The 21,276-nt window shown below is 41.4% G+C and overlaps 1 protein-coding gene across 3 annotated transcripts in view; it reads left to right on the forward strand.

Moving 5' to 3' along the window:
• The window catches only part of KIAA2012 (KIAA2012 ortholog), a 129,034-nt gene that overhangs the window by 92,384 nt on the left and 15,374 nt on the right, over window positions 1–21,276 (forward strand). For all 3 annotated transcript variants that reach the window (XM_066232896.1, XM_066232897.1, XM_066232898.1), the window contains 2 exons: window positions 4,516–4,603; window positions 20,542–20,632. In XM_066232896.1, the coding sequence (XP_066088993.1) occupies window positions 4,516–4,603; window positions 20,542–20,632 (179 nt within the window). The remainder of the gene's footprint in view (window positions 1–4,515; window positions 4,604–20,541; window positions 20,633–21,276) is intronic.

Here is a 21,276-nt window from a genome sequence, read left to right on the forward strand (position 1 = left end):
CAACAGTGAGGCAAAAACTATATGAAATAATTTTCAAAGAATGTTCACATCTATAAGGGATTCAGTTTATAAAGGAGAAAGTAACATTGATTTATCCTTGCTAAGAGCCAGACCCCTCACATATGAACCTTATTTAACTTTTCCCACCCCCTTCTTGGTAAGTGGGGAGATTGTCACTGTGCAGATGAAGAAACTGAGGATTGGTGAGATGAAATGATGAATGGTGGCAAGGCTGGCAGCTGAGGGAGCTGGGATTCAAAGCCACAAAACCTAGAATACCTGCCTGACCAGGCGGTGGCGCAGTGGATAGAGTGTTGGACTGGGATGCAGAGGACCCAGGTTAGAGACCCCGAGGTCACCAGCTTGAGCACGGGTTTATCTGGTTTGAGCAAAGCTCACCAGCTTGGACCCAAGGTCGCTGGCTCGAGCAAGAGGTTACTCGGTCTGCTGTGTTGTCCCCCCCCAGTCAAGGTACTTATGAGAAAACAATCAATGAACAACTAAGGTGTCGCAACAAAAAACTGATGATTGATGCTTCCCATCTCTCTCCGTTCCTGTCTGTCTGTCCCTATCTATACCTCTGACTCTGTCTCTGTAAAAACAAAACAAAACAAAAAAACCCTAGAATACCTGCTATTCGTGAGGTCTGTTCCTGTGGGGAATTTAATTGAACGTCTTTGTTTTGGCTTCAGAACCCGGGAGAAGAATGGAGATTTAATACATTTTAATCTTAATCACACAGGGGTCTAGGCCATGTAACTTTAAGTTCTCACCTGTCTTTGGAGAGAACCTTATACCCTCATGCACAGCACCCCATCTGAGCATGGCATTTCTAAGCCCACAGCAAGCTTTCATGAGGAACTGTGGGAAGAATGGAGGAGCAAGGGGTGCAGGAGTCAGACATGGGGCTCCTGTTGGCTGTGAACCAGCTATATGACCTATTGTTGAACTCAGTCTTTCCATCCGTGAAATGGGAGTGATAATAAATATTGTATAGAATTCTTAAAAGGCTTAATTACATCTAAAAGACTAATTTCAATATTTTATTAATGATAGGAAAAAATTAGTATCTCATTTGAGAGTTTCAACTTCAAGATGAAAAGGAAAGAGTATACAACTTTTCATGTGTATTAAAAAGACCCCATACTTCTTTAAAAAACAAAACTGATTTATGAAAAAGGTATCCTGTGTGCAGGCCGTCGGACTTGGAATCCATGCCCCAACTGTCCCTCTGGCTTCAGTGCTGCAGTTTGTGTTTACAAAGTGTTTGTTTCTATTCCCACCCCTTATCCCCTCCCCCCACCCCTCCCAGCTCTACAATACCACACACTGCCAGTGCTCTTTGTAATTACAGCTTAGTCATATCCCTGGTTTGCTTGAGATTTCTTACCACGTCCCCATTAGCCTTCCGGTTAAATCCCAGGATCAAAGATGTATTTATTTTCTAAATAGAAAAATATAACAAATGCAATATTTTTAAAGCTCCAAATTGCGATCTGTAAGATCTGGCGGTGTCTGATTCACACTCTCCGGGCACTGCAGACACACCACACTATCCCTACCAGCACTCGGGGTTTCCTCTGCCGGGAACTGCCCTACCTCCCTTTCTCTGTAAGACTTAGCACCAGGTCCACTGGTAAACAAACTTTCCTTGGCCTAATTTAGCTTCACCTCTTGTGAAGTCCTGCAGAAGCCTGTCATGTTCTGTCCAACATTCATCACACCGCCTTGTGACAGTTGAGATTACTTGTCATTTTTCTTCAAGTCAGTGAGCTTCTTACAAATAGATCTTTCAGACTGGTGCCTCAATGCCTAGCACAGTGCCTGGCACACAACAGACTTTCAGTAAATGTTCATGAGCTGAATGAGCAAATGACCTAGCCAGAAAAACAGAGCTAGGATTTGAATTGTCAGTCTTTTAGTTTGTTTCACTCACTCAGCTTAGCTATTTCATTTGGAATGCCTATTAAAAGTGACAGATAGCATTTTGTTTAGTTTTAGTTCAATTCAGATTTTGAATCCAAAATATACTCAGAAGGTTTATAAAATTTAAGTATAAAAGGGTATGTCTCCCAGCTGCTCAGTTCCCGCTACCTGGGACTCCACTGTTGATAGCTCCTGAATTGTCATATGCATATATGTATAAGCCAATACAGATAGATAAATGCACAAATAGATAGATAACTTTATATACATTTTAACATAATTACACACATTGTTCACAGTCTTACTTTTTTTTACTTAATATAACTTGGAGTTCTTTTTTATTGATTGGTTGATTTTAGAGAGAGGAAAGGAAAGAGAGAGAGAAGCAAACATCAATTTGTTGTTCCACTTATTTATGTGTTCATTGGTTGATTCTTGTATGTAACCTCACTGCAGGTCAAGCCTGCAACCTTGGTGTATCCAGAAGATGCTCTAACAAACTGACCTACCCAGCCAGGGTTCTTGGGAGTTTTTTCTTTGTTACTTCATAAAGAGATGCTTTTTAACAGTTGCATAGTATTCCATTGTATGAATTACTATAATTTATTTGACAAGTTCCCAATCAATGAGACCTTTAGGTTGTTTCCAATCTGTTGAAATGAATGACTTTAGGTATGAGTTATTTCACATGTGTGTTCATATATGTAAAAATGATAGCTTTTTTACACTTTTCTTTTTTTACTTTTTAAGACTTTATTCACTTTAGAGAGAGGGGAGAGAGAAGGGTGGGAGAAGCAGGAAGCATCAACTCCCATACGTGCCTTGACCAGGCAGGCCCAAGGTTTCAAACCAGGAACCTCAGCGTTCCAGGTCGACGCTTTATCCACTGCGCCACCACAGGTTAGGCGTTTTTCACACTTTTCTAAGCAATAGACAGAATTTTTAAATAAGCATATTACTTTTTCTAACAGGAACTCACCAAAGATTCTTTCCAAATCTGTGACTCACTTCCTCCATCTTCCCATCTGTGAAATGAGGAGACTACTTCTCGCTCCTGGAGGCTCAGAGATGCATGTTGTTAAGATTCAAGCTTTATCCTTCTTGACTTCGAAATTCTATCAAAAGGGAAAGCTTATTTCTCCCTTTTAATCCAATTTCCTGTTAGATCAAAAGGATTTATAAACAGGAATTTTTAAAAATTTATCTTCATGCCAGTCTTCTAACTTAGCAGTTTAATATGACTGAGGCAGTTTTTCCTATAATAATTTTTCTTTAAAACCTTTCCAATTATGCAGGGATGAATATTTTACTGCATTAGGCCAAATTTGCTTTGTCTCCAAAATGAAAAGTGCAAAAAGAAAATTACTTAACGGCTCTAGCTTTTTTATGTCAGAGTATTGCATGAGCTGCAAACTCACTAAGTTAACAAGTGAGAGACATACACAGGGTTAAAAGTCATTGAATGAAAAAAGAATGTCAAACAAATTAGCACATAGTTAATTGTCTCTTCCCAAAGCAGCTTGGGTGTTTGATAATAAAGTAAGAAACTGATTGTCACTAAAGGGACTTCCAGGAGGAGATTTCCAGGGCCTTCCGCATCAGATTCCTTCTCTATAGCTGAAATGAAGCTGTGGGTTAATCCGAGATCCAGGTGACAAAGGCCAAGAGCTGGCTTCATCAGACACCATGGGCTTTACTTGGGTCATTGACTCTACCTGCCACATCTCTTTGGCTACTAAAGAGCTGCTCTTCCAACACTTTGGAGAAGATTTGTGATTCTCAATCCTAGCTACATATTGGAATCACTCAAGAGCTTTAAAAATGAGCTCCAGAAAGTCTGATTTTAATGTTTGGGGTTAGGTCCTGGGAAGCATATATTTTAAAGCTCCGTGAAGAATTCTAATATGCAGCCAGGATTGAGAACCACTGTTACGGAGATTTCTGGCCAGTAGGATTGCAAGCAGCTTGGGTGACTCAGAGAAAGAAGGAAGAAGGGATTAAATGTGATGAGAAATACAATCTGTGATAATCCTGGAAACGCCACTAAAGGCCAACCTCCCCCTTTTGCTCCCCTACTTTAAACCCTTGGTGCCTTCCATTTGTTCCCAAGTAAAGACCGAAGTCCCTACCTTCAAGGCCTAGGAGGTCTGACTGCTCCCCACCCTTCTCTGAACCTCTTCTCTCATTACGCTGGTCCTTCCTCACGTCCTTGGAGGTACCCTGCTTCCTTCCATCATTTGACCTTTGCCGGTGACATTCTTCTTGCTGTCACCCCCCTCACTCTACCCCCACTCCTGTTAACACCTATGAATGCCAGGCATTGAGCCCTGCACAGAGCAATGGGGCAAGCCTCCCATAAGATGACAACTAAGGACCTAACAGTGCTCAATGCTGTGGCTAAAACACCTAGCTTTTTAGGGCTGTTCACACTGGTGGCAGACATCTTGGGTAACTAAGTTAAAATATACTGACAAGGAAGGAGAAGAAACAACCAAGAAAATCAGATTCCCCTTTCCCAAAGGGCATGGACCACAGGAGTATTTGCACTTATGTTGTCTTATGTACTTTTGTTGTGTGTTAACTGAATAGGAAAGTAGAGATGAACTGGACTATCATGAAGAACTAGGAGGACCCCTCAGAGGAAATCAGCAAGACAACCAAGGTAGAGACAGCCAAGGTAGGACAAGGGTTGGGTTCTATAATCTCATTGCGATAATCGTCAGATGAAGTTTTCCCTGCTCAAAGATGTTCATGGGGAAGGACGCTTCCTCTTCCTGTCAGGTCATAGGTTGGAAGTCCGAACAGACCGAAGGGTTGACTTCTGACTCTGATGTGTTCTTAGTGCATCGCAAGTCAACTGATAATAACATGCTTTTATGTCCTTGAACTTACTGAGCAATTTCTTTCCTGCCACTGGGTGCAGATGGACAGAAGAGAGTGGAGACTTTGGGGCATTACAAAAGGCGCTACAGGCTGTTAGTTCCACCTCTCTGTTTTTCCCGCTTGCACAGGCGCTGGGGTATGTAGGTGATGGAGCTGAGGTTCCCCGCCTCGAGGGGAGCAGATGGAGGAACAGCATCTTTAGAGACCCATCCACAGGTCTAGGTGGCCAGAGCTGCTTGAGTGTGGCTTCCTCCAAAAATGATGCTCCATTTGATAATGATGATGGTTCTAGGGTATATTCTGTTTATAACTGGGCTTTTTAGTGTAGTTCATATTCCCAGACCATGAACGAGACACTAAGCTCTTCCCTGGGGATACCTGAGTGTGCTACTGTGTGGCGCTGCAGTTGGCTAGGCCCAGGTAGCAGAGCTGTTCTTTATCTTTGTTGCTTCTTGCAGGAGTAGAAACATACATGAGAGACTTGAATTTCTCAAGGAGTGAATGCCAGCCAGGCCTGCCACAATTGTGCTTGTAGTTTGCTGTACAAAGGCGTCCAGCAGAGGGAGCAAGTACAGGCTGAAATCCTGCTCTGTGCCCTAAACCACGCACCCAACCCTGGGTGCGTGCACTCAGAAGGGGCTCCTTTTCCCACCTGGCCCTTCTACTGGGGCACCTTTCTCTAATTCACATAAGCTGCTCTGTTTAGGCTAGCAGCAGTGATCTGAGCAGCTGAGTGGAAGAGTGTGGGCTCTGGAGGTGATCTACCATCACCTTAACCAAGCTGTGCTTCAGTGTCCTCAACTGAGGTTAAAAACAGTACTGCCCTCATGAGTTTGCCTGAGGGGATAAATGAAGTAATTAATGTACAGTAGTCCTTTAATGAGTATTAATCTCAAGTTGGATATCACAGTAATTACCCATCTGAAATGACACCACAACTCCCCTTATGGCATCTGGACCCCCGTGGGTGAGAGAGACCGTAAGGGCTGACTGCAGATAAACGTGCAAAGTCATGGGTTTGGGATTTCACCATAAACTTGATCTTTTTCTATTTACATGTTTTACTATTACTTTCACTTGACTTCTAGATAAAAATGATTTTTTTTATACTCATTTTAAAAGATTTCACTTCTCCTGGATATCAGACAATACAATATTATGGCAGTCCAATCCCTGGGTTTGGGCAAGCCTTTAAGCAAGTTTTCCGCTAACGTAAGTAACCTGCCACCTCCACTTTCAAAACTAAATGACAATAGCCAGAGAAAACGCACTCCAGTCCTCAGATCTTCCGTCTCATACATCACATGAGCAGAATGTGAACACTGGCAAGGCGCCAAGGTTTGACCTACTACAATACAATAGGGGTCTTAGGCAGCACAGAATATGGCCAGATCTAAGCAATGACCAAATCAGTCAAAACAAGATTACCTGCCTCATGACAGAGGAACAGGCTACAGCTGAGTTCCATAAAGGTCATTCACACAGTCTCTAATGCAGCGAAATATCACTGCAATTAAAGAAGGCATTTGCCTGTCCTAAATGATGAATGCTAATGTTTAAAAGGATCTAAAATCTTATGAAAATAATGAGTGTGGGAGGGTTGGAGGGCACTGTTTAGGGAGCTTTACAGTTATCAAGAGCAATGATTATCAAGTCTGATTCCCTAGGTTCGAATCCTGGCTCCACCATATTCTGTGTGGCCTTGTGTGAGTTCCTGAACTTCTCCGGGCATTTTTTTTCATCATCTGTAAAATGGGGATACTAACAGTACTTATGGAGAGGTTATGGCATAAAAGAATTAATACGTGTAATGTGCTTCTAAGAGTGCATGATACAGAGTAAGTACTCACAAAAGGTTAGCTATTTGTCTATTTCTTTAAAATTTTAACTTTAGTAGCCATAAATTGCAATTTGTCAGGAGGAACTTGTTCTAAGTTGGTAACATGATGATTTCTTTACTTTCCAAATCAGTCTCAATGGGATGGGGCTTGCTCTTGAAGGACTGAGTAAATCCTCTGGGTATGTCCTTTTTTGCCTAAATCCAGGTGTGGGCAGTAGGCCGCATCTGAACGAAGCAGCCTCACCAACCTCTGCATTCTGTGCACGGTTCTATACTAGTTTATCTCATTTCATCCTCTCTGCAACCTTATGAGGTAAAGTACATTATCTCTGTCTCACAGATGAGGAAAGTGAGGCTCAGAGAGATTATTGGGTAACCTGCCCAAGGTAACAGCCAGTGAATGGAGCAGCTGAGCTATGAACCCAGGTTTCTATGACTCCAAGCTGCTGGCTTTTTAAAATTATGACTTCATCCACGTGTTTCTGATTAGAAAATAGGTACAAAGTCAGAAATATCACAAAATTATGGCAGCAGTTTTTTAAGCCAACATGAATCTGGGAAATTACATACCAATATCTAGAAGTTCTATTATATACATTATAGACTAGCTGTACCTGGCCACACGTTGCTGTGGCTCAGTCTGGTTAAATGGAAAAGAAAGAAAAGAGAAAGCACATGTTTCTAATATGTTTACAATGAAAAAAGAAAAAAAATAAACTATACTCATGAAATGAACACTATGGTAAATGACACAGCTCAATTCCAACGCAATGTCACATGAAATAATTAAATCAAAATGAAAATAAATAGAAATCTATGAAAATTCAATTTAACAATGCAATCGGAAACATTGAAATGGAATCGCAAAATATTTAGTATAGCGTGTGTTGCTTTTACGTCCAACAGATGGCGCTGATTTTCAAAAAAAGCATGTTTTTTACCTGTCACAGGTGTGACATCTATATAATAGTAGGTATATAGGTATATAAAAACACGCGTATTTGAATGCAACGTTGTGTCAAAATTTCAAAGCAATCGGTGAAGAACTTTCAGAGATTTAAGATTTCAAACAAACGAACATTTACATTTTTATTTATATAAATGAAGATAAAGGAAGCAGAGGTCTAAAAGTAAAGACAATTACACCAAATTGCAGCTATTTATTAAAACCAAGGTTATCCAAGATTCTACTCGGTGTTTAGTTCAATTTAGTTTCATTTTCAAGGCCTTTCCTCAGGGGCAGTTCCTGGCTCCAGGAGTAAACAGGTCCCAAAGAAACAAGTACAATGACTGCCCAAACTGTGCAAAAAAGTGTCTTAGAGTTGTGAAGAAAATAGGGAGACCAGAAGTGTGTGCACAGCAGTAGAGGCGGCGCCACCGCCCCAGAGTCGACAGCCTAGAAGGTGGAACCTTTGCAATGTGTCTCCTGGTGATGTAGGTCAGGGCTTCTTGCTTCCTGAATTGCTACATGTGAAGCCTTCAGTCACTGAACACCACCCCACTCTGCTGTCTGGAGCCACAGTACTGGGTTCAGAATAGCCTGCTAGTCCTTAGCACCCTAGATGACCTATACCTCTGTTACTGCTTTATTTTTCCTCCTGGAAAGTATTTCAGAATTCTCCTCCAGAGTGGGAAGTGGCACCTCCTTAAGAATGTTTCTGGCTCACTCCACTCAGCCCAAGATTGAAACCCTAGGAAAGTCCCCAGAATCCCAGAACACAGCCATTGCCCCTTGATCCTGAAAATTCTCTTCACCTTCTGCCACAAACCAGTGCAGCTAGTAATTCCAGGTCCTCAGTGAGAACTATGCAGAATGAAGAAAATAGACTTAAAGAGAAATAGGATGGGATCGGGAGGCCTCTACAGGCTGATGGCAAGAACAGAGCAAAACAGCCCCCGGTTTGCTTTATTATATAGCCATATGCAAATAAGGAAGTCTCAGATACAAAGTCACACATCTCCAAGGCAACCCAAGAATTCTTCCAAGTGCAGAAACCCTCCACCCTGCATAAGTGAAATCAACCAACATCAGAACAAACAAGGGGTGAGAGAAAGGGCATGTAAATTGCTTCTAGCAACTTAAGCAAGCAAGTGAAGTGGGGGGATGGGATGAGTGCAAATACTCAGCTTCTTAGCCAATATGGAGGTGGTAGGGTGGGAGAACTTAGCCTTTTGCTAAGCCTCAAACTACAAAGGGCTTTGCCACTTGCAGTCTCCCACATATCCTCCCTTTTTAAAATTTTTAATTTGTGTGCTGAGATTTGTACTCATCTGATTTCCAAGTTTCCCAGATTCTAATTCGGAGGCAGACTGAAAAAATACAGAATAAACACAAAATTAGTATAGCCAATGCCAACAGATATCCAAATAATATCCTAATACATTAAAGGGATTAAAGCCTTTTAGATTATCAAGCAAATTTTTAGCCAATACAGCAGGATCTATAATTTTAGTCTTTGCTGTTTTGAATGTCTTTCAAAACAGCAAATATGTTGATGCAAGTCCATGCTGACACCATCACCATTCCGCATTCCCTGTAGATGCAACCCAACCCCACTTCAGTCCCATTGAGAACTGTCACAAGGAGCAGGAGTCACACTCAGGGAAAGTCCACATGGCAATGGAACTGTTGTCACATTCTCACTCTGTAGCTGGTTTCCAAGTTCCATGACCACTGCTTCCAGTGCATTAAGCTTTTGCCTTAAGCTTAATGGGCATTCTGGATCTCTAGAACCAGGTTGGTCTCTAGGGGTTGATGTCCATCTATAATGAGGCTTCATGTTCCTTGTTCCTTGCTGGCATTCAAAGAGGACCTGTTGATGATAAAATTGGAACATACCCTCGCCCTCAAGTTAGTAATTTAATTGAATTTTGCGACTTAGGGCCAGTTAATATATCCCAGTATAACATGAGAGACTTAAGCCATTGCTCGGTTGGTATAAAATGCCTCTTAGCTGCAGCAAGTCTTGAGGAGAAAATGTTCAAAAAATTTTAGAAGTAAAATAAGCATTATATAATTGCTCTTACGGGTGAGTCTCTCCTCCAGACTCATGGCATCTTGCCAAACTTTCAGGAATCCACTGAGAAGCCTTAGTGACCTAGAAAAAACACAAACATATCCTCAGCCCACAAGAGAACAGGGTCTGGCCCTTGCCAGATTTCTGTGAGCAGGTCCCTCCATCGTACTTCAGGGAAGGCTTTCCTTATTGGATTTCAGAGTTTCTGGGCCGCTGAATGGCCCTGTATATAAGCATTCAAAAACTTTTTTTAATGTAAAAAGCATGATAAAGAAGATTTGCAGGAGTTCGAGAGCATGACTCCCCTTTTTTATTTTTTATAATTGACCTTTAAGCATTTGCTGGGCACACTCTACAGTGCCTTGACCCTGAGGACTGCAAAGAAATACCTGACCTCAGGTTAATTCTAAAAGTCTGACAAAATATAGTAAATGCTTTTACAAGTAATGCTCCCATACTTTTCAAAAAAATTTTAGCCCATAGATTAATAGGCAATCCAGGGAGCACATAAGGCTGAAAAAGTCCAGTATGACCTTTCTCTTCCTATTGTAAAAAACTTAGAGCTTTGTTGGGGGGACTTACCTTGCCCTATGCCTTGCCGCTCAATGACCGCTGTGTAAGTAGGCCAAGAAGAAGGCCAATGTTGCTTCTGAATTTACGCTTTTGTATTGTTAGTTCCATTTCAGGGCATTAAAGGAGCCAAATTCCCGCTTTCCTCAGGGTCCCTTTTGCAGGATGTGGCCTGACAAGTAGCCAACTGCCTGAAGCAGCTTGAGACAGATTATTGAAATGACTTATCAGGGCCCTGCTTAATTTTGCTTAATTCCTTTGTTTCACCTATCTGAGTACAGCTTTACACACAAACAAGACAATTCCAGTACAGAGACACAAGTATAATACATAACTCTGATTAATCCTAATACCTGAGTTGAACACACCTTTCAAAGCACCAACCAAATTAGCAAGTCTTTAGGATCCACATTGCATTCTATTTAAATTTAAATGAGCACTCCTTACAAGTTCCAATTTTAAAGCAAAAACGTAGGGATGAAACTTTTATTTTTCAATATAAAAGCCAGCATTTCCAATTTTTCCATGCAAGAACTTAATTCAGGCCTTAAACACAGACACATTTTAGGCAACATCAGACAAAAACTGAACAGAAACTAGAATCAGACAAACCAGACAATATCAGGAAAAGTTGTAATTTTCCTAATCTTTTCTCAAATTCCATAGCTGCTACAACTGGCAGTTCAGGTTGACTATGCTGAGATTTCTCCCCTACCTCAACTTCAGCTGAGTGGCAGACCACGCAGCCAGAGAGAACTAGAAGCAGCCTCACTGTCCCAAGTTCCTTGGCCCCCAAGATGCAAAGTACAGCACCAACTGCCAGAGAAACTGCCACTTTCATCCCTCCTGCCATAGTCTCCTCACACCACTGCCTTTCTAGAACCTTACCTACTTGCTCCCCTGTAGCAGAACTAACCATTCCCTCCTCTGGGAACCAGGGGCACACATCTTGAACATATCGCAAAAAGCATTCTAGCTGCATAACTATTCTTACAAAAAGCTCCCTAACTTTTTACCCTAACTGTCCTATAATTTATTACTCCCGACTATACTCTCCCCAAAAACTTTAATCACTGTGCACACTTGGGGAGTTCTGTCGCCTGCCTTTAGTTTAGTTTTCTTGTACCCAGGTCCTTGTTTGGGTGCCACTGCCACGAACCAGCACAGCTAGTAATTCCAGGTCCTGAGTGTGAACTATGCAGAATGAAGAAAATAGACTTAAAGAGAAATAGGATGGGATCAGGAGGCCTCTACAGGCCGATGGCAAGAACAGAGCAAAACAGCCCCCAGTTTGCTTTATTATATAGCTATATGCAAATAAGGAAGTCTCAGATACAAAGTCACACATCTCTAAGACAACCCAAGAATTCTTCCAAGTGCAGAAACCCTCCACCCTGCATAAGTGAAATCAACCAACATCAGAACAAACAAAGGGTGAGAGGAAGGGCATATAAATTGCTTCTAGCAACTTAAGCAAGCAAGTGAAGTGGGGGGATGGGATGAGTGCAAATACTCAGTTTCTTAGCCAATATGGAGGTGGTGGGGTGGGAGAACTTAGCCTTTTGCTAAGCCTCAAACTACAAAGGGCTTTGCCACTTGCAGTCTCCCACAACCTTCCATTTCTAACTTGAGATCAAATTCATCAAACCCAAAAAGCAGTTGAAACTAGAGACAAGGACAACATAAGAAAGGAAATTTATAGACCAATCTCACGATCAAAGATGTAAAACTCCTGATACAATACTACCCAATTAAATCCTTAAGCTTATATAATAAGTCCTTAAGCATAAATATACATAGATAGATATCTTATGATTGAATTCAGTTTGTCCCAAGAATCCAAAAAGGATGCTCTAACATTTGAAAATCTGTTTATGTAATTCACATCAAAAGGTTAAAGGGGGAAATTCTTAGGGCCATTTCATTAGATGCAAAAATAAAAATGAATTTATAAAACTCACCTATTATTGAACTAGGACTAGAAGAGGACTTCCTGATTTTGATAAAGAGTATCGACCAACACCAGCAGTAAACATCACACTTCAGTAGCAGAGCTTTGGAAACATTCTCTTTAGAAACAGGACCTGGATAAGAATGTCTTCTCTCATTGTTTCTGTCTCAGCATTGTACCAGCATAGTAGGGAAAGCAAAAGAAAGGAAGAGGAGAAGGATATAAAGGAGGAAATAATGTGTATATTTTCATTATTCCCAGAGAGTAGTATTACTTACATGGAAAAATCTGAAGGTCTCCACAGATGAGCTATTAAAAGACAAACCATTAAAAGACCAAAAATAATCAGCAAGATTACTATATATACATGAATAAATAAAAAATAAATTGTGGGAAAAACAGTGTTTTAAACATGTTTTAAGTATGACCTGACCAGGAAGTGGTGCAGTGGATAGAGTGTTGGACTGGGATGCAGACCCAGATTCGAAATCCTGAGGTCACCAGCTTGAGTGTGGGATCATCTGGCTTGAGTGCGGGCTCACCAGCTTGACTGCGAGGTAGCTGGTTTGAACATAGGATTATAGACATGACCCTATGGTCACTGGCTTGAAGCCCAAGGTCACTGGCTTGAGTCCAAGGTCACTGGCAAGGGGTCACTCGCTCTGCTGTAGCCCCCCAGTTAAGGCACATATGAGAAAGCAATCAAATAACTAAGAATCCACAAAGAATTGATGCTTCTCATCTCTCTCCCTTCCTGTCTGTCCTTATCTATCCCTCCCTCTGTCTGTCTCTCTCTGTCAACAAAAAAACCAAAAAAAAACAAAAACAAAGAAAACCATAAAGCATGACTTATAATGCAATTTTGAAATAATTGTTATTATAGAAAACCCCAAACATACACAAAGGTAGACAGAATGGGACCATGAATCCCATGTTCCCATCTCCTGGCCAGTGTTGTTCCCCTACATCCCCAACTCCTTCCTTCTTTCTATATTATTTTGAAACAAATTGCAGGCTCATCATTTTACCCATAGATATTTGAGTATAAAAGATTTTAAAAAAGCCTTTTGCCCGACCAGGTGGTGGTGCAGTGGATAGAGCATCGGACTGGGATGCCAAGGACCCAGGTTTGAGACCCCAAGGTCGACCGCTTGAGTGCGGGCTCATCTGGTTTGAGCAAAAAGCTCACTAGCTTGGACCCAGGGTGCTGGCTCGAGCAAGGGGTTACTTGGTCTGCTGAAGGCCTGCAGTCAAGGCACATATGAGAAAGCAATCAATGAACAAGTAAGGTGTCGCAATGCGCAACGAAAAACTAATGATTGATGTTTCTCATCTCTCCATTCCTGTCTGCCTGTCCCTGTCTATCCCTCTCTATGATTCTCTCGCTGTCTCTGTAAAAAAAAAAAAAAGCCTTTTTATTTTTTTGTATTTTTCCAAAGTGAGAAGTGGGGCGGCAGGGGGGAGGCAGGAGGCAGACAGACACTCCTGCATGCACCCAGCCGGGTTCCACCTGGCATGCCCACCAGGGGGCGATAATCGGCCCACCTGGGGCATTGCTCCTCTGCAACCGGAGCCATTCCAGCGCCTGAGCCAACTTTGCTCCCATGGAGTCTTGGTTATGGGAGGCGAAGAGAGAGAGATAGAGAAAAAGGAGAGGGAGTAGAGTGGAGAAGCAGATGGGTGCTTCTCCTGTGTGCCCTGGTCGAGAATCGAACCAGGACTTCCATACTCCGGGCCGATGCTCTTCCACTGAGCCAACCAGCCAGGGCCAAGAAAAGCCTTTTTGACATAGCCGTAGCAATATCACTGTTGCACTAAGAATCAGAACTATTCTTGAATATAATTGAATATTCAGTTTTTTTTCAACGTTCTAATTGTTTTATAATTGTTACAATTGTTTTAGAATTTGTTTGCAAAGGGTTGATATGACCTTTAAGTCTCATTTAATTTATAGGTTCCCCTCTATTTATTCACCCCCTTCCTTCTAGTTTATTTTTAGGAAATTGGATCACTTGCCTGTAGAGTTTCCCACAATCTAGATTTTGCTGATTGCATCCTCAAGGCGTAGTTTCACGTTTCTCTGTCTTCTATATTTCCTTCAAGTTAGTATTTAGATGTAGAGACTTGATCAGATTCAGGTTTGGTTTTTCCTTTTGGCAAGTCCACTTCCTGGAGGACATTGTGTTCCTCCACCAGGAGACAAAATATTTGCTTGTCTCTTCATGATGCCAGAAGTTACATATCCATTAATTCATGAGAGGTTGCAGAGTAGTGGTGGTGAAATTCTATCATTCTTTCTTCACTTATTCCTGGGGAAATTTTTACCAAAAGAAACTTTTTCTCCTCTATTATTTAGTCACCCAGTGGTACAGTTTATGTAGGAAGGCAGGATAAATGTAATTTTTAAATGTAACAGTATATATATATATATATATATATATATTAGCAATAAATCTAAAAAAGGACATGTCAGTTTCACAAAGAAATTATAAAATTATATTAAGTTAAATAAAAATAGACCTGAACAAATATAATTTTCTATATAATGGTGTATAAATGTTCATACATAGGAAGATTCACTGTCATAAAGATGGCAATTCTCCCTAAATTAATCCATAAATTCAATGCAATTCCAATTTCTAAAATGTCCAAGTAGGATTTTTGATGGAATATGGTAAGTTGATCCCAAAACTCATGCAGAGGGGCCAAATATGCCAATACAATTTTGAAGAAAAACAAAGTAGAAGAGTTTGCCCAGCAAAATATTTTTTAAAAAATTTAAAACTAAATTATATTGCGTAGGGACACCAGAAGAGAATAGAGAATCCAGGAAAAAATGCACTCAGACGTGGCAAAGTGCCATTATAAAACAGCAGAGAAAGCATGAGCTGGCTTCAGAGACAAGGATGCACCTTTCCTAAAGGGGAGCACCTCTCACATGAGGGTTTTCTGACCTGCTTCAGGGAAGAACAGGGAGGTGAGAGAGTCCTTTCTGCACCTGCCGTTTCTCAAGCTCCTTCAGCTTAAAATATTCCATATGCCGAGGTACCATATTTTGGAGTAGCATGGCCTAAACCCTGTCAACTGCTAAATACCAAGTCTAAGAGAATGGTTATCTATAGGGAAGAGAATGAGGGAAATGGTATTGTATGTGATAGAGTGAAGTCTTGGACTATTTCAGAAATGTTTATTTTTTTGGAAAAATGTGAATCAAATACAGCAAAATGTTAAGATTTCACAAAACTAGTTGGTAACTACATGGGTAATCAATATGCAGTCTTATTTCTATACTCTGCATTCTTATAATTTTTTACAGATTTTTTTAAAAACAGTTAAACGTTGTAGGTATTATTCAAAATGCTATCTTGATTTATTTTAGTACTTTCTAAATATCAGGTTATTTTACTTGAGAGGAAAAAAAAATCACCCTTCTATAGTTCCCATCCCAAAACTAATAGGGTTTCAATTCTAATCAAAATGGTGAAATTACACCAGTGTAGAACCTCAGCTTTTGGTCAATACAAATGCGCCCTCTGCTGGTCCTGTCAGGCCCTGTCCGCAAGTTCAAAATAGCTGTGAAGACCAGTGAATGTCTAATGAGGCTGCTTTTCCTGAGCCAGCCATGTTAAAGAAAGAAACCCTCCCAGAATTCCCCTTAAAACAGAGCTCCCACGCTCTGTTAGTATTACATATTATTCAAGACAAAATAAATGGCAAGATATCACCTCAATCAACTTCTCAATTTTCTCAGCTACCTTGTGCATGAACAGTTTGTCCCCAATCCAGTCTGGAGGTTGGCGTGTGAGACAGTACACGCCACCCTAATGTTTGGGAATGGCAGAAGGGAGCCCAAATTGAAAAGAGGCTCTGCACTGTAGAAACGTTCACCTGAAACCTATGTACTCTTTTTTTTTTTTTTTTTTTTTATTTATTTATTTTTCATTTTTCTGAAGCTGGAAACAGGGAGAGACAGTCAGACAGACTCCCGCATGCGCCCGACTGGGATCCACCCGGCACGCCCACCAGGGGCGGTGCTCTGCCCACCAGGGGGCGATGCTCTGCCCATCCTGGGCGTCGCCATATTGCGACCAGAGCCACTCTAGCGCCTCCACACAGCCATGCCCAGCGCCCGGGCCATCTCTGCTCCAATGGAGCCTTGGCTGCGGGAGGGGAAGAGAGAGACAGAGAGGAAAGCGCGGCGGAGGGGTGGAGAAGCAAATGGGCGCTTCTCCTGTGTGCCCTGGCCGGGAATCGAACCCGGGTCCTCCGCACGCTAGGCCGACGCTCTACCGCTGAGCCAACCGGCCAGGGCCTGTACTCTTAGTGATCAATATCACCCTGTTAAAGTTAATTGTCTAAATAAAATTTAAAAAAATAAAAAAGTTTTAAAAGGAAAAGAGGCTCTTGGGTATGGGCGGGGCAGGAAGTGGGGGCACCAGGACAACACTTGAACACAGAAGAATGGATTCACTTATTATTAAGACAATCATGATGGTAGGATAAGTAAACTTTTTCTTTTCAAATCTTTCTTTAAATTATATCTGTAAATAAAACTGAGGAGAAATAAATTAAGTTGTGCAAGAATCTATTGCTCAAAGAGACTAAGAGAAAAACAAAGATTGAATATTGGAGTCTGGCTTTCAAAAAGTTTATTATTTTTTAGTTTTAAGCTTTGTTTTATTTGTTGTAAACATTCATCTTCCCTACTAGACCTTAAGCTCCTTGAGACCACAGGGTGAGTCCATCCTGCTCACCATTATATTCCTAGCACCTAACACAATGCAGCACGTAATAAATATTTCATAAACAAGTGATAAATGAAGAAATGAACGACCATTTCCTTGGACTGTAAATTGGTACAAATTTTCCAGGGAACAATTTGGCAGAAGACATTGTTCCTTAAAGACTGTATGTAGATCCTTTAATATTCATATATGTGGACAAAAAGTAAGTCTTTTAATAATCAGAGCAACTCCTTTCAAGGATATGCTATGCAAAGTTCTTTACAGTTTTAAAAAATTTGAAACACTAAATTCCAAAAGTTACATGCTTAGTTTTAGTCAATTATAGTACATCCATTTGATGAAATCCTACGCTGCTATTATTATTATTATTATTATTATTATTATTTTTGGCTTTTTCTGAAGTTGGAAACCAGGAAGCAGTCAGACAGACTCCCGAATGCGCCTGACCAAGATCCACCAGGCACGCCCACCAGGGGGCAATGCTCTGCCCATCCAGGGCATTGCTCCGTTGCAACCAGAGCCATTCTAGCGCCTAAGGCAGAGGCCACAGAGCCATCTTCAGCGCCTGGGCCAACTTTGCTCCAATGGAGCCTTGGCTGTGGGAGGGGAAGAGAGAGACAGAGAGGAAGGAGAGGGGGAGGGGTGGAGAAGCAGATGGGTGCCCCTCCTGTGTGCCCTGGCCAGGAATCGAACCCAGGTCTCCAGCACGCCAGGCCAACACTCTACCACTGAGCCAACCAGCCAGGGCCTATGCTGCTATTATTAAAAAAATTTTTTTTTTTTTTAAAAGCAATCTTTTTTTTTCTTTATTCGTTTTTAGAGAGGAGAGAGAGAGGGAGAGACAGAGAGAGAGAAGGGGGGAGGAGCTGGAAGCATCAACCCCCATATGTGCCCTGACCAGGCAAGCCCAGGGTTTCTAACCGGCGACCTCAGCATTTCCAGGTCAACGCTCTATCCACTGCGCCACCACAGGCCAGGCCTAAAAAAAAATTTTTTTTATTGAGAGGCAGGGAGGCAGAAAGATAGACTCGTGTATGTGCCCCAACTGGAATCTACCTGGAAAGCCCCCTACAGGGTGATGCTTTGCCCAACTAGGGCCACTGCTCCATTGCTCGGCAACCAAGCTATTTCAGTGCCTGAAGTGAGGCATGGAGCCATCCTCAGCACCCAGGGCCAACATTGCTCAAACCATTTGAGTCATGACTGTAGGAAGGGAGGAGAGAGAGAGAAGAAAAAGAGAAAAAAGGGGGAGGTAGAAGGGTGGAGAAACAGATGGTCACTTCTCCTGAGCCCTGACTGGGAATCAAACCTAGGACTTACACACACCAGGCTGATGTTCTACAGCTGAGCCAATCAGCCAGGGAAAAATTATTTTTAAGAATATTTGTGATACAGGAAATTCTAATAACATAAAAGTACATTAAAATTATATGTACCCTATTTTATCAATTCTATTAAAATATGAATGTATAGTTCATATATGTGCATGAAAGTAAATATGCCAAAATATCTGCAATACTTATATGAGAATAGAGTGACCATGGATGAGGTATTTTTTGTTGTTGTTTCTACAAGATCCCAGCACTGCTATAGGCACTTTATTTATATTAATATTTATTTTGTTAGCCTTTTTGCAGCTTTATCAAGGGATAATTGACATACCAAATGGTACCTATTTAAACTGCACAATTAGATACATTTTTTGTGTTAAATACTGAGATTTATTTTTTCTGCAAAGATTTTAATGCAATCAACTTTACTTTTCCTTAGATTTTATTTAATTTTATATAATTACTTTGTAGGACATAAAATTATTCAGCCATTAATTGTCTTTCATGGAATCATTAAAATTGTTATATTTTTTAGTTTTTTCCAGTTTTATTAAGATATAATTGACATATAACATTGTATTAGTTTAAGGTATATAACATAATGATTTGATATATGTATATATTGCAAAATGATTACCACAATAAGTTTAACATACATCAGCTCACATAGTAAACAAAATATTTTTCTTGTGAGAACTTTTATGATTGATTAGATAAGTTGTGATATATGTACACACCCATAAAACCATCACAAGATAAAACATTTATCACTTCCAGATGTCTCCTCATGCCCTCCCCCTCCCACCTCCCTCATCTGCAATCTCTGATCTGCTTTCTGTCACAATACATTAATTTACATTTTCTAGAATTTTATGTGAATGGTATCATATGTACTCCTTTTTGTTTTATTTCTTTCACCACATAAATCTTTTGAGATTCATCCATGTTGTTAAGTGTATCGATACGTCATTCCTTCTTACTGCTAAGTAGTAAAGCATTGCATGTATACACGTTTGTTCTTCCATTCACCTGTTGCTGGGCATATGGGCTGTTTCAAGTTTTCAACTATTACAAATAAAGCTGCTATGCACACTTGTGTACAAGTCTTTATATGAACATATGCTTTCGTTTCTCTTGGATAAAATACCTAGGAGTATAACAGGTGGATGATGTGTTATATATGATATAATATTTAATTTTTAAGAAACTGTCAAGCTATTTTCCTAAGTGGTTGTACATTCCAACCAGCAGCGCCGGGGAGTTCCCGTTCCTCCATGTCCTTGTCAACTCTTGTATAGTCAGTCGTTTTAATTTTAGTCATTCTAGTAGTAATTATGTGTTGGTGGGCAGGGTGGTCTTTTTGTTTTTCTGTGTTTTCCAGTTTTTCTGCAATGAAATATATCTCCCATAATTTAAAAATTGTTTAAGAAGCCCTGGCTGGTTGGCTCAGTGGTAGAGCGTCAGCCTGGTGTGCAGGAGTCCTAGGTTTGATTCCCAGCCAGGGCACACAGGAGAAGCACCCATCTGCTTCTCCACCCCTCCCCCTCTCCTTCCTCTCTGTCTCTCTCTTCCCCTCCCGCAGCCAAGGCTCCATTGGAGCAAAGTTGGCCCAGGCGCTGAGGATGGCTCTGTGGCCTCTGCCTCAGGCACTAGAATGGCTCTGGTTGCAACAGAGCGATGCCCCAGATGGGCAGAGCATTGCCCCCTGGTGGGCGTGCCGGGTGGATCCTGGTCGGGCGCATGCGGGAGTCTGTCTGACTGCCTCCCCGTTTCCAACTTTAGAAAAAATTTTTTTTAATTTTAAAAAATTGTTTAAGAAGAATATAAACATACATAAACCTCCCAATCTAACATTGTTGGGCTATTTTTAAATCTTTTGCTATTAATAATAGTGTAATAAATTGGTACAAAAAGCTATTTCTTCCTTCGAATGATTTTCTTATGATAATAATACCCAGGAATGAGATTCCTAATCAAAGACCAAACAGTTTTCTGGTTCTTTCTTGGGGGGATAAGGAGGCTCAGTCAGAAGGATTTGGGCCCCAGTTTTCTAGTTCTTGATACTTACTGTCAATCACTTTCCCAAAGGGTCTTACTAATTTTAATGTCATTTGCCATGTGACAGCACTGCTTTCTGCAGTATTTGCTAACTTCCTAGATATAACTACCTTACTGTTCTAATTTGTATGTTGTTGACTACTTACCAGGTAGACATTTTCCCACATTTGGGATCAAAGGGCTGTGTCCTTTGCTGATGAAGGATGCTCTGTTTTCACAGACCCAGAGCCAAGCAGTGTGACCCCGGGCCCTCTTAGCACTCCCCAGGCTGAGCACATCCAGAGGCGTGAGGCAGACACAATCGAAAAGGTGTAAGTGTTCCAAGTTGTAATGACATGAACTTCTCTGCTTTAATTTTGTTTCTCTTTGTTTTGTTTTTTTTTTTGTTGTTGTTGTTGTTTGTATTTTTCTGAAGCTGGAAACGGGGAGAGACAGTCAGACAGACTCCCACATGCGCCCGACTGGGATCCACCCGGCACGCCCACCAGGGGCGAGGCTCTGCCCACCAGGGGGCGATGCTCTGCCCCTCCATGGAGTCGCTCTGCCGCGACCAGAGCCACTCTAGCACCTGGGGCAGAGGCCAAGGAGCCATCCCCAGCGCCCGGGCCATCTTTGCTCCAATGGAGCCTTGGCTACGGGAGGGGAAGAGAGAGACAGAGAGGAAGGGGGGGTGGAGAAGCAAATGGGTGCTTCTCCTATGTGCCCTGGCCGGGAATCGAACCCGGGTCCCCCGCACGCCAGGCCGACGCTCTACCACTGAGCCAACCGGCCAGGGCCTCTCTTTGTTTTTAATTCACTTCGTTTCTGTTTTGTTTTTGTTTTCCTCAAAAGTCTTAGCTGATCACATATTCTGAGAGCCAGAATTAAACTGCCTAAAACACACAGATTCTTGGGGAGGAGTGTAGGGGAATGTGTTTCCTATGTAAACCATACTCTTCGGGTAGGTAGAGAAAGA

This window comes from Saccopteryx bilineata, chromosome 5, assembly GCF_036850765.1.
Source record: "Saccopteryx bilineata isolate mSacBil1 chromosome 5, mSacBil1_pri_phased_curated, whole genome shotgun sequence".
Taxonomy (NCBI): domain Eukaryota; kingdom Metazoa; phylum Chordata; class Mammalia; order Chiroptera; family Emballonuridae; genus Saccopteryx; species Saccopteryx bilineata.